At 49.6% G+C, this 14,397-nt stretch overlaps 1 protein-coding gene across 1 annotated transcript in view; it reads left to right on the forward strand.

Annotated features, from left to right (window-relative positions):
• Positions 1 to 11,917: 11,917 nt before the first annotated feature.
• Positions 11,918 to 14,397, forward strand: part of LOC134433337 (olfactory receptor 14J1-like) — a gene marked incomplete at its 5' end in the record, with an annotated part of 32,561 nt that continues 30,081 nt past the window's right edge. The window contains one exon of the mRNA XM_063182193.1: positions 11,918 to 12,582. Coding sequence (XP_063038263.1) covers positions 11,918 to 12,582 — 665 coding nt within the window. The remainder of the gene's footprint in view (positions 12,583 to 14,397) is intronic.

Genomic DNA, 14,397 nt, shown 5'->3' on the forward strand with positions numbered 1-14,397 from the left:
CCTTTCAGATAGGCCATTCAGCTGGGTCGGACTCAGACCCAATCCTTCGTATGTTAGAAGTTACCTTCCTATCCCTGAACGAATCCAACCCTAACCTAACCGAATCCTGTTGGCTTTGTTATGATGTCGAACCTCCCTTTTACGAAGGAGTCGCTCTAAACACTCCCTTCAGTTACTCCACAGCAGACGCACCCAACCAATGTAGGTGGGACACCCCTCGCAAAGGAATCACCCTGAGTCAAGTGACAGGCCAGGGCAGATGCTTTGGCAATGCAACCCTAGCTAGGCGGAAAGGCAACGTCTGCACCGAAGTTGTCAAACCCAATGGGAAAAACAATAAGTGGGTAGTCCTATCCGCATCTGGGATGTGGGTTTGCCAGCGATCTGGAGTGAGTCCATGTGTGTTCCTTGCCAAATTCAATGACTCTAACGACTTTTGTGTCCAAGTTCTGATTGTTCCTATGGTCCTGTACAACGCAGATGAAGAAATGTATCGCCATTTCGAGGAACCCAGTCGGCTCCACAAAATAGAAATAGTAACAGGTATAACTATCTCAATGCTGCTGGGCCTAGGAGCAGCCGGAACGGCCACAGGAGTCTCAGCCTTGGCAACCCAGCACCAAGGACTGTCACAGCTGCAGGCAACAATTGACGAGGACCTGCAGAGGATCGAGAAATCCATCTCCTTTCTAGAGAAGTCAGTCTCCTCGCTCTCAGAAGTGGTCTTGCAGAACAGGCGAGGACTAGACCTCCTGTTCATGCAGCAAGGGGGGCCTGTGGGCCACCTTGAAGGAGGAGTGCTGCTTCTATGCAGACCTCATGGGAGTCGTGAGAGACTCCATGGCAGAACTCCGGAACAGACTGGCTCAGAGACAGAAAGACAGGGAAGCCCAACAGGGTTGGTTCGAGTCCTGGTTCAATCGATCACCATGGCTAACCACCCTAATTTCTACCCTAATAGGTCCATTGGCAGTGCTAATTTTAGCTGTCACCTTCGGACCATGCCTGCTGAACAAGCTAGTCTCATTCATTCAGACCCGCCTAGAACGGGCCAACATCATGTTCATACGCCGGCAACAACTGCTGTGAATTCGACCAGGGAACACTGCCAGTCACAAGATTTTCTACCCAGGTTTACCAAACCCCTTTCTTTGTGAACAACCCCATGCCTCATCTCAGTACCTATGTATATGACTACTTAGTTCATTTGTGAAAAAGGGTGGGGGAGATGTAGTAGATAGGGTCAGGGGCTCGGAAAATCTCGCGATGTCACGGAAAGCAGCAGGATTCCTCTCCCCCTAACGCCTAGTGATAAGGGATCACCCAAGAATGTTGTCCCCCCTAACATTAGTAACTTTCTACTCCTCACTAACCAATTACAGTAAGGTAAGACCCCCTGACGTAGAGAAAAAACTTTCCCAGTATAAAACCCAACGAGGCGGGACAATAAAGGTCTTGAACTGTCCACCATACTGGTGTCTACATGTGTTCTTGGCCCAAGTGACCCTGGAGAGTTTGGGTCGCCGTGCCGTTTCCTCAGAACCAGGTCGCCTCTCCTTGCATCAGAAGGCAACAGGATCCACACCAGGGAATGCCCTACAAGTATGGGGAATGTGAGAAGAGCTTCAGTCGTAGGTCCCAGCTGATAATCAGCCAAATAATCCACACTGGGGAGAGGCCCTATGAGTGTCCCAAGTGTCAGAAGAGATTTCAGACCAGCTCCAATCTCCTCGGCCACCAGTGGATTCACACTGAGGAGAGGCCCTTCTGCTGCCCTGACTGTGGGAAGGGCTTCAAGCACAACTCCATCCCCGTCACCCACCGGCACATCCACACTGGGGAGAGGCCCTACGAGTGTCCCCAGTGTGGGAAGAGTTTCTTTGGCAGCTCTGACTTGACCAGACACCAATGAAGGCACCGGTAAGGGAAGTCCTGCAAGTGCTCCAACTGCTGAAGAGCTTTGTGCACCACTCTAGCTTCATCCCCCATGGGAGGATCCACATTGGTCAGAGCCCTGGTGACCCACATTTCCTGTGATCCATGTTGGGAGGACACCTGGCTGGTTATCCTTTTGGTTTGGCCCTAATTTTCTACTGATATTTCTTTATCACTTAAAAACACCTGAAATATGACAAAAAAGAAAGTAATTGATCAAGGATATCTAAAATCCTACTATTTAACAGGTGTTTGAGGAATATTCTGGAAGATTTGTGTGTTCTTGGGGGATTTCAGGAAGTATTCTCCATATCCTTGCACTCCAGAATTCAAGATAAATTGGTCTGTCACCTCAAAATTATTCAATCCCACTGAAAACACCTCAATTTTACCCCAAAATGGCTCAATTCATGTCAAATTGTTCCCACCTCAGAAAAACTCAGTCCCATGCTATATCTAGTTGATTCCACAATCTCCAGGGTGAGAAGGTGTTGGAAGGAGATTGGGAGAAGTGAGATCGAAATTTGAGGGTGTGGGATTGGGATTGTGTAGGTCTGGGTGTGTGTGATCTATTTTGATAGTAAATGAAACTTTCGGAACTATCGATTTCTGTCCCATTCATTTTCCATCAGTTCCAGTTCTGTTTTCAGAGTGCCATCTTCTCAGCTGATTGTATTGGTGTCCTCCTTTCTCTCCTGCCTCACTTTGCCTGCTCTGTTTCTCTCTCAGTGTCTCCCTTAACCCAGGGCAACTCCCATCAAAGATCCTGCCCTGATTTACTTCCCAATCCATGAGCTACAACAACCATGGGTGAAGTTATGAAGGCTGGCAGTGAAATGTCATTGTAGGATCTTGCTGCACTTGGCCTTTGGCTCCTTCTTAAGAACTTTGCCTTTGAGGGCAGGAACATCTTTTCCTGCCTGGGAACTGGAATTCCAGCCCCTGGGAGTGTGTGCCATGGATCCCAGAGGGGCATTCCCGAGTCTCCCAGGGTGCTGCTCCTGCCATGCCTCCCAAGGAGCTGTGCAGGGCCAGGGGACAAGGTCCAGCAGCTCTGTTGCTTCTGCAGTGCCACAACAGTCCCTGGTTCCATGAGTGTCCATACTGCAAACAGAGGTTCCTTGGTTCCCATGATGCCCTGCTGTGTCACCATGGATATTTAGTGCCATGAAGTTCTTCAGTGTCACAATGGCCTCCCTCTCTCCATGAGCTTCCGCAGTGCCACAATGGCTTCCTTGGATGGGCAGCGTCACCATAGACCATTGGCTCCATGCAGCCCCACTAGGACACCATGGACTCCTTGGTTCCATGAGGTTCTGGGAGTGTCTCCATGGTCTCCTTGGATCCACAGTGTCACAATGGTCCACTGGATCCACATGGCCCTGATGTGTCACCATGGGCCCTTGGTTCCATGGGACCCCAGGGTCACAATTGACTCCTTGCTTCCATGTCACCCTCTTAGGGTCAAAATGGTCCCTTCATTCCATGAGGAATACAGAAGTTTTGTAGAAACATTGAGCAAATCCTGCTTAATAAAACTGGGAACATCTGTTTGCATTCAAGAGAGATGTTAATGGTGACGGTGGCACCAGCAGCCTCCATCTGCAACAGAGATCCAGGGAAAGGACAGGGACAGAGAATTCAGCTGCAAGACTCAGAGAATTCTGCTCCCAGAGATCATTTCTGCTCACACTGTCCCTTGGAGAAAGGTGACACCAATCCTGGCAGCCTGGACTGAGCAGGTGGCTCCCGAGTTGGGTTTGTTGTTCAGAAAATCTGCTCAGGCTTTTCCATTTTTTCTGGTTTGAAAGCAAAACCAGTGAGAGACTCCAAGTCAGAATTACAATTTATTAGGAAAAGAAAAAAAAAAAACAAACCAAAATGTATTCAATAATACAAAAGAAAAAACATTGACAAAGTCAGAATACAACTTGACACCCTGTTGGTCAGGGTGTTGTTAACAGTCCAGTTGGAATGGTGGCTGCAGTCCTCCTGGAGTGGCAGATGTGGTTATGTTGAAGCAGTGATCCTGTAGTAGGGTGTAGTCTTTCTCTGAAGATCCAATGGAAATGGCAGCTGTTCCCTGGGAAATCCAGTGGAAAGGCAGCTTGTTCGGTCCCAAAGCCCAGATTATATCCTGGTGGGGATGCTTAACTCCTCCCCACTGGGCGGAGCATCTCACAATGAGATAAAATCATTCTATAAGTCATGGGGTGGGTCAAGAAATGGCTCCCAGAGGGAGTTATCTCTGAGTCACATGGCAAGGCATTGATTGGCCCATTTACAGGAGATAAGGAAAAAACAATGCCCTTCCTGCTTTCAAAAGCTCTTGAGGATTGGAATAGAATACATCTTTACATTGTAACCTAGGACGTCTATCACTGATGGAAGGGTGGGATGGAATAACTTCATATTTGAGGTCATTTTGAGCTCTGCTGGGGGTTTCCCGAGGTCTGGTAGTGCTGTTGGCTTCAGGAACAGTTTGGGCAATGGCTCTGGGACTGAGGGCTGGGTGAAAAATGAGAACAGTTGTAAGTCTTGTATTTACAGTCTTTTGCTATATGTCCAGTTTTCTCGCAGTTATAACAGTTTCCACTGCCTTTATTACATTTTGTATTGCGGAGAAGCACATTTGCTGCAACCAGCGCTTCCATTGCACCCTGGCCTGTGGCCTTGGCTAGGCTGGAGTCACGGTCTGAGACCGCTTGGCAAATGCAAGCATCAACCATCTGAGTGATGGTCGGCTCATGGACAAGGCGGAGGTTGTCCAGAACCTTTCTGCACTCAATAATGGCATTACAGAAAGCTAATTTGCTAATAAGATAATCCCAGACCTTTTGATCATCTACATGTTTTTCCAGCACTTTATTTAGGTGATCGACAAACTTGATGTAGCTCTCATCCGGGCCCTGGCAAATGTCAGTGAAGTCAATGTGGGATGTAGAAGTGTCAGGTGGAGGAGGGTAGACCATGCAGCACCTTTGAGATCTTCCAGTATTGACCGGGGGAGGACTTCAGCCTGATATTGCAGTCTAGTATAGTCTCCTTCCCTGGTAACACAGTCTGTTGTGAGGTGTTGTCACCGTTCTTCCTCAACATAACCTTTTGGCAATTCATTAAATTTATTTATCCAAAGTTGTTTCGACAAAATAAACTCAGCAGGTGACAATATAATTTTTATACACTCTATTAAATTTTATGGTACCAACGTGTGGGCAGTAAATGGTGCATCCAGCAAATTCTTAAAATAGGGAGAACTCCTCCCATCGTCCTTTGCAGCATTAACTAAGTCCTTAATTTCCCTATGGAGGTAGAGAATCCAAGATTCAGATGGCACTTGTGCAGTATAAGCAGGGGCCAAAACCTAAATGGGAATCCATAGGGAATAGATTTGGGTTTTGGCCCCCGCTTATACTGCCCAGGTGCCACCTGAATCTTGGATACCACCTCCCAGTCCCCCTCCTTTGCAGCTTTGCTCCGCATCCTCTTCCAAGAATCCTTGGGCTCATCCTCACTCTCAGATAAGCTATCACTCTCTTCCTCTGCAGAGGAAGCAGGTCTGCTGGGAGGGGTGTAGGGCATTCAGCCAACTGGCAACACACCGTGTTGAAGGCCTTTGGTAGCCCAAATGGCTTCCTTCCAGTTGGCCCCATGTCCAGTTCTAGGGTCGGAACTCAACATCAAGGTGGGGCCTGTCACAGGGGAGGTACGTGGAGCAAAGGCAGGAAATGGGGATGAAGGCCAAAGGGAATCTGAAATGGTGGTCTCTCTAACAGGAGCATTGCCATCTTGTGATTTATAGGAAGGGGGATTAGGATCAGGAGATGAAGGAATGTGGGTAAGGGAATATCTCAGGGCAGCATGGCCACTACCACCCTGAGGAGAGGACAGAAAAGGAGGGGAGATGACCGATTGCAGATGGCTTGTCTGTGCCAAAGGGCGGGCTCCATCTCCCATCCTGTTCTCGGGGAACATGGTTCGGGAACGTGGTGGGAGGATTGAATAAGCCAGGACAATGGGTTGGAACCACGAACTCCTTACATGATCCCATAAATTGAATGAAACAACAGATACAATTTCCCAACTTTTAAAACCCTTTGTGTTTGTAAAATATAAAGCTTTTTCCCAACAGCATCCCAAAACAGTAACTGATAGATAGAATCAACAGAGATATCAGGAAACTCCTCAAATAACCATGAACAATACCTTTTAAACTCCCCTCAGAAAATGAACTTCCCTCTAAATTTAAAACTCTCCAATACTTAACAAAAACATCCTTTGCAGCTTGGAACTGATTATTTTCCATAGCTGCACGCAATGAAAGAGGAAATGCCCATCCACAGGAACAGAAAATCAAAAGCCCAAACCCCTGGGAGCTCTCTGCCCCTCAGTCACTCACTCTCAGTCTCACAGGCACAATCTTCAGCCAAAGTGGGGCCTGTGGGGCTGTCAGCAAAGCTGGTCCCACAGATGTTGAGGGGATTGTTGACTTCTTTTTCAGTGAGAATCAATAAAACGCAAGTCTCATTTCAGCGTTGTGGTTGACCTGAAGGGGTACAGCTTCCAGTGACATCTGGCTGGCAGGATCACTGCTGGAGATGCTACCGGGGACCTTAACAAATCATGTCCCTGTTTGGGTGCCATGTGTAGCATCACTGCTCTGCTGAGGCCCTTGTAGCATCCAGCACTCATGAGCCCAAAGCTCACTGCTACCTTAGAAAGCTGACAGAACAGGCAGGATGGGTTTTCATATGATCTCCTGCAAACTGGGTTTATTGGTACAGGAACAGGGTACACAGCTGAACAGGGTCCAGGGATGAAGACAGGGTGTAGGCTGAGGGAACAGGGCCTTATATGGGGTAGTGAGCTGAGAGTCAGAGTCCAATGGATATGGGGGAAAATGGTGCAGAGGAGGGGTCAGAGCTCAGGTCAGCCAATAGGAAACAAGGGTGGAGGAATGCAGCAAACTAGGGCCAGTGGAGGGACAGAGAGAGAACATTCTAGGACTAAACAAACGTGGGCAATAGGAGTTGAACTAGGATAATTAGGCCAATGGGCCAATGGGGTAACATAACGTGACATGAATCATGTGTCTGCAAAGATCAATGGGAGAAGAAAGCATCTCACCCTAACCTGAAAGCCTATTCCTCTTATCTGGAACCAGTCCTCCATGTCTAGGGGACTGAGACTCTGATGGCAGGGCTCTGGGCCTCCACACATCCTCACAGCTGGCCCAGGGCAGGTCTGGAGTGGTCTTGGTGGCAGCTTGGGCTTGGCACACACTTGAGGAGGGTGTCTGTTTTCAACAGGGAGCTTAGGAGTTTTAGATTGCTAAAATAAAAGAAGAAAAACCCCACTTTGGCTGAGTGCAGCAAGTTCTCCAAGATGAGCTGACCCCAGGTGAGTGAGGAGAGACAGGATGGAGTTTGGAAATGTGGAGCAAGGCTCTCCACACTGAGTCAGATCTCAAGACACAGCTTCTCAGAGCAGGCCAGACCTCCTTAGGAAAGCCCCTGGGTCTGTCAGTCACAGAATGCTGCTATCATTTCTTCTCTAAAGAGAACCATACACCCTTAAAACAGGAATATGGATTTATTGGAAGCTATTTGAAATATTTCTCTGTAACAATAGAAAAAGAACTTCCTAGTGAGCTGCACTACAGTAGAGGGAAATCAAAGCAAAACCATGGTTTGTCAGCATGTACTTGATCATAATGAGCCCCATGGTGCATTTGGACCTGAGCCCTGAAACCTCAGGGCCTGAGAGGAGATTGCACAAACCTTTCCAGGAGTGAAAGACGGACAAAAAACCCAAAGTGTCTTGAGGCATGAATGTGTCCCTCTGAGGTCCATCCCCAACACAGGCTCCTCATGACTCCTTGGAGGAGAGTATTGGAGGCCAGGATGGCATGAAATTCTCTCAGAGACTCAATGTAGAAAGGAAAATCCAAAGTACCTTAAAAACCTTGAGTATCTCAAAGTATTAATGAGCACTACTGAGTGTCAGTACAAAGCTCTCAAGGGACTCATTAAAGCAGATAATTGGGTCCATGATTGTACAAAGCTCTCACAGAGCCTGTATCAAAAGGGAAACACCAAATACCTTGAAATAACTAAAGCACCCTGAAGTATTAATGAGCCCCAATGAGTGTTGTTACTGACAAAGTCTCTCCAGGGACTAATTACAGCAGTAAGTGGAGGTCATGATTGCAGAAACCTCCCAGAGACTCCAAGTTAAAAGCCAAATCAAAGTCCTTTGAAAAACCTGCACAGAGGCTCCGGCACAGAGGCAACTCCTGGCAAGGGCAGCGCTGCAGAGAGACAGCACTGCCCAGGAGCAGCTCCTGTGCACAGCCCAGCAGGGCTGGGGCACTGCCTGCAGCCCCCCTGGGCACAGCACAGGGGCACAGAGGGGTTAAACTAAGCCTGGGCTGGGAGGACAGAGCAGAGCTCACTCAGGGCTCACTAGAGCAGAAATCAGCCCAGGTTTGAAACAGTCATTCCCTGGCTGTGGGAAGAGATGTTGCAGTTCCTGCCAGGATCTCCTGGAGCTGGCACATCCCACAGCTTTGAGGACCTTTCCGGAGGACTCTCAGAGCTGCTCCAGGGCAGGGCTGTGGCCCTAGGGCAGGGCTGGCTTTCCCTGCTGCCCCAGCCCAGGCACAGCCCAAGGCAGCTCCTGTTGCCAGGCTCTGCTGCAGGGCTGAGCAGCCGGGGCTGCAGCCAGGGGTGCCCAGGGCTGTCCTGCAGAGCAGGGTCCTGCAGCCCAGGGCGCTGTGCTGGGGCAGGGACTCTGCTGCCTGCCAGGGACAGCTCTCAGCCAGTCCTGGCATCTGCTCCCGGCACGGTGGGGAAGCTGTGGGGAGAAGGAGCCACCCTGAGCTGGGCAGGGGCTGCTGCTGAGAGGGGCTCGGTGGGGCAGGGCTGCTCCCAGCTCCAGACCAGCCTGGGCACAGCTCCGGAGGACACTTCTCAAAGAAGGTAAGCCAGGGATTGCTGTAAAGGTCAGGAGCTTTCCTGAGAGTGTTTTCAATTTCCTACTTAGAGAAAGATGGGAATGTTGGGGTGGTGACAAAAAGTTTTTTGTATTTTTTACATTTTTATATATTCATAGCTCTCTTAATTACTATTATATAGTTACAATTCTATAATCCTTACTTAACTCTACTAAACTCTTAACTGTATTAAACCACTATTATATTCTTATATAGCTTTAATCCTGAATTAAATCTAGTATGTTTCCTTACCTTTCTCTTAATGACCTGACTGTCTAAATATATCCCTAAAATGCTGTATAGTCCTATTCTTTTATATAGTCCGGAAATACTATATAGTCTTCTTGGAACTGGACATATAGGAGCATTTAGGGTTTTGAGAATGAGCAGAATATGAGCAGTCATTATAAAAATTGAAGGCAAAGAAGCCTTTGGACCTACTCCAATGGGTTGACCCAGGGATGTGTAACTAGGGAAACTGAATCTCCTTTTGGATATTCCTGTTAAATATCCTAATTATCAACCTTAATAAATTGTTGAAATCAGGAGGTGGGTGTGCCCTTTCCCACTGGGACACCTGGAAGCTTCCAATAAGTGTCTGGTTTTTACTTTACTTTACTGTTCTAACACTGCTGCAAGGGTTTTGTTTTTTTTTTCTCTTTGGATTATAGACAACAGGGGGATGAGAGAAGCAGAACAGGAATTGTAATCCCAGAATCACAGAACATTCTGAGTTGAAAGGGACACAGAGGATCATCAAAGGAATGTTTGAACATTTACACAGACTCCAGAACTGTGACTTAAGCTGGTCAGTATCTCTGCTGGGAGCCTCCCAAAGGCCCTCAGCCACTCCTCAGCCCTGGACAGCAGCAGCATCACCTCTGCAGGGCCCAGCAGGGCTCTCCTGAGCTGCCCTTGCCCAGCTACGCACAGAGCCTGCCCCAGCCAGGGCCCTGCACACAGGCAGGTTTCTGTAGGGCCCAGGCCAGGGCACACGGGCTGGGATGGGCTCTGTGAGCACTGGCAGGGACAAGGCTCCTCTCAGGAGGGAATGTCCAGGCCCAGGGAGAGATTCAGGGAAGGAGAGGGGGCTGAAGAGAGCAGAGCTGGGGGCAGGATGAGGGCACTGTTGGTGAGTGGGAGGTGCCGGGCACAGCTGGTCAGGGGAACACTGTCCTGAGTGCCCGGCTGTCTCTGCCCTGCCCTCTCAGGCACAGCACCACAACATCTTCTCTTGGTTCTGCCCTGCCCTGATATTGTCACTGTTATCTGCTGCTCTCAGGGAGGCTCTGGCACTTGTAGCAGCTGAGTAAGGCACTGCCCTTGGCATTCCTGCCAGGCAGGGCTATCCATGGAAATGGGGTGTCCAAGCTTCCCTGGCACCTGTGGGGCTGTGGGCAAAGCAGTCCATGGGAAAGGGGAATGAGCTGAGCCCCCTCCCTGAGATCCCATCATGGGCACAGCCGGGGATCTCCTTGCTGTGCCCTTCCAAGCTCTGAGCTGCCCTCCTGGGTGCAAATCTGTGCCAGAGCCTCTGGAAGTTCCCTGAATGTCCCACGGGGAAGGGCAGAGCTGCCACAGCTGAGGAAATGCTGTTGGGTTTGCCAAGGGAGCCGTGAGTGTCCTTGGCACAAAGAGGTGCTGAGACCTTGCCTAGAGACCTTTAGGGAGGGTGAGACATTCAGGGATCCCTCTGCTCTGGGCAGTATCTGGTTTATCCCAGGCTGACCCCGGAGTGTGACTGTGCTCTGATTGCAGCCTAAGGTGCAAAGCCAGAGTAGCTGGGAACAAGCCCATCCAGCCCCTCACCTTCCCTGAGCCACAGGGAATCCTTTGCCTCTCTCATCTCTAAGTGGCAAACTCTGAGTGCAGCAGGAATGCTTGGGATTTCTGACCTCAGAGAGCTAGGAATGATGTGTGGGTAGGAAAAAAATTCCTTAAACCAGCTCCTGCTATCCATGCCCTAAAAAACTTGGAATGCAGATGCTATTGAGCCTGTCTGCATTAGAAGCAATTCCTCTGTCAAATCCTGAATATCCAGCCTTGTCCCTCTGCCACATGGCCACAAACTCAGGGCAGTAGGGCAGGGATGGCTCCTTGAGGGCCCCCATGCACAAGCCTGGCGTCTCCTGGCACACTCAGCCAGCAAAACTGGAGCTCAGGCAGGGACCTGGGTGAAGGTTTTCCAGAGCAGGAACAAGGGTGGGTGAGTCCCAGTGGGACAGGCTATAGGGAATGGCCCAGGTTTGGCTCAGAGCAGCTTCTCCTGACTATTACAGGGTCCTGAGTGGGTCGCTGGGGGTGAGAGAAAGACGAAAATCTTGTTTCTTGATCAGAAGGCTGGACTTATTGATATATGATATATAATACATTATGACTATACTAAATGGAATAAAGAGAGAAGTTGCAGAGGCTCCTAGCTAAGAATAGAAAGAAAGAATCTATAACAAAGTTGTGTCCAGGGACTCAGTCCCTAGCTTGCACTTGTGATTGGCCCTTAATTAAGAACATGGGAACAACAACCAATCACCAATCAAAATAGGTGCATCCTATTGCATGCCACAGCAGCTGATAACAATTGTTTACATTCTCTTCTGACGCCTCTGCCTTCCAGAAGACGCAGAAATCTGAAAGAAAGGATTTCTGTGAAAAAAATGTCTGCGACACCTGACTTGTCACTGTCCTTTCTCCATGAACAGGTCCCCTGTTCAGCCCCAGCAAATGTCCAACAGCAGCTCCATCAGGCATTTCCTCCTGCTGGCATTGGCAGACACGCGGCAGCTGCAGCTCCTGCAATTCTGCCTCTTGCTCAGCATCTCCCTGGCTGCCCTCCTGGCCAACGGCCTCATCATCAGCGCCGTAGCCTGCAGCCACCACCTGCACACACCCATGTTCTTCTTCCTGCTCAACCTGGCCCTCAGCGACCTGGGCTCCATCTGCACCACTGTCCCCAAAGCCATGCACAATTCACTCTGGGACACCAGGAACATCTCCTACTCAGGATGTGCTGCTCAGCTCTTTTTCTTTATGTTCTTCATGTCAGCAGAGTATTTCCTCCTGACCATCATGTGCTACGACCGCTACGTGTCCATCTGCAAACCCCTGCACTACGGGACCCTCCTGGGCAGCAGAGCTTGTGCCCACATGGCAGCATCTGCCTGGGTCAGTGCCTTTCTCAATGCTCTCATGCACACAGCCAATACATTTTCCCTACCCCTATGCCATGGCAATGCCGTGGGCCAGTTCTTCTGTGAAATCCCCCCGATCCTCAAGCTCTCCTGCTCCAAATCCTACCTCAGGGAACTTGAGATCATTGCAGTTAGTGTCTGTTTGGTATTTGGCTGTTTTGTGTTTATTGTTGTTACCTATGTACAGATTTTCAGGGCTGTGCTAAGGATCCCCTCTGAGCAGGGAAGACACAAAGCCTTTTCCACCTGCCTCCCTCACTTGGCTGTGGTTTCCTTGTTTGTCAGCACTTCAGCATTTGCTTACCTGAAGCCCCCCTCCATGTCCTCCCCATCCCTGGATCTGGCCCTGTCAGTTCTGTACTCGGTGGTGCCTCCAGCCCTGAACCCCCTCATCTACAGCCTGAGGAACAAGGAGCTCAAGACTGACATGTCGAGACTGATGACTGATGACAGAAACATTAAACTGTGGGTCAATTTCTGCAAATCACTTGTAATAAAACGCATTTTTGATACTTCTTGTTGGTTTCATTTTGGAGATCTGTTTTCTTTGTTTTAATTTTTTCATATTGTCAACAAAGTAAAGCCATTCCTTGTGCCATTTCTCATTTTGTTTCTCTCCACTTTCCCTGTAGCCACAGACTCTGTCAATGAGGGGCTGCGCTCTTGGTAGCTTTAAATGAACTAAAAAATCTCCCAGCAAAGATTTCTGCAGAGATGCCCTTTTGTTGCCTTCTCTGGAGCTGCTGTGTGCAGAGCTGGGGGCAGATCAGTGCTGGCACAGCAGCTGTGCCCAGCAGCAGCAGCACTTGGTGTTGCCAGTGCTGCTGCCGTGGCCCTGCCCCACTGCCTGGTAGCCCTGGTGTTGCTGCAGGGCCTGAGTGCTCTCGGGGCCGGGCACAGCCCTGGGGGTGGCAGTGCAGGGGCTGCAGCAGGGACAGGCCAAGTAATATAATTAATTCGTAATATAAATAATTTGTAATATAAATAATCTTTGATAGTTCTTTTGGCTTTGCTCTTTTTTCCCCCTGTGTTTTAGTTTTTCAATATTGTCCATAATATAAAACCATTGTTTCTGCCATTTCTCATTTTGTTTTTCTCCACCTTCCCTGGAGCCACTGACTGTGTCAATGGGAGCTGTGCTGTGGGTGGCTTTAATAGAACTAAAGGATGTCCCAGCAGAGTTTTCTGTAGAGATGCCCTTTTGTTGCCTTCTCTGGAGCTGCAGCAGCAATGTCTGTGTGCAGAGCTGGGGACAGATCAGCACTGAGTACAGCAGCCCTGCTCCTGCATGCCACACCATTCCTGATCCAGGCCAGGAGCCATTGGCCTTCTTGCCCACCTGGGCACACTGCTGGCTCATGTCCAGCCTGCTGTCTATCAGTCCCTGCAGGTCCCTTTCTGCCTGGCTGCTCTCCAGCCACTCTGTCTCCAGCCTGTAGCACTGCAGGGGTTGTGGCCAAATTGCAGGACCCGGCACTGGGACTTGTTTAACCTCACCTTGTTGGATCCAGCCTCTCCAGGGCCCTGTGCAGAGCCTTCCTGCCCTCCAGCAGATCAACACTCACATCCAGTTTGGTGTCATCTGAAAAGTCATCTGTCCTTGGTTCCATGGGGCCCCTCAGTGTCACAATGGCCTCTTGGTTACACATGGCCCTGCACTGTCACACTGGTCTCCTTGGTTCCAAAAGGCCCCAAAGTTTGGCAGTTGACCCCTTGGTTCTGTGGGACTTCACAGTGTCATAATGTGCTCGTTGGTGCTGCAGTTCCACCTCATTGGTGCTGCAGTGGGCCCTTGTTTCCACAAGGCCACATAGTGTCACAACATTCTTCCAGATTCCTTGAGGCCCCATCGTGTCACAGTGGCCCATTGGTTACACAGGATCCGGCAGTGTCACAATGTCCCCTTGTTCTACTGGGCCCTGGAGTCTCCCAATGGTCTCCTTCGTTTTGCAGTGCCAAAATGGTGAAACCCCTTGGTTACACAAGGCCCTGCAGTGTCACAATGGTCTCTGTGGTTCCATGAGGACCCAGAGTGTCACGATGCACTCCCTGGGTCCATTTGGCTCCAAAGCATCACAGTGTACCCCTGGGGCTGCACGGTGTCACCATGGTCTTCTTAGTTCCATGAGGCCCTGCAGTGTCACAATGGCCCCAGAGTGTCCCAATCATCACAGAATGACAGAATAAAATAGGCTGGAAAAGACCTTTGAGATGATCAAGCCCAACCAATACCCTAATACTGCCTTGTCACCCAGACCATGGCACTAAGTGCGACTGGAG

The sequence above is a fragment of the Melospiza melodia genome, unplaced genomic scaffold (assembly GCF_035770615.1).
Source record: "Melospiza melodia melodia isolate bMelMel2 unplaced genomic scaffold, bMelMel2.pri scaffold_18, whole genome shotgun sequence".
In the NCBI taxonomy this organism is placed as follows: Eukaryota; Metazoa; Chordata; class Aves; order Passeriformes; family Passerellidae; genus Melospiza; species Melospiza melodia.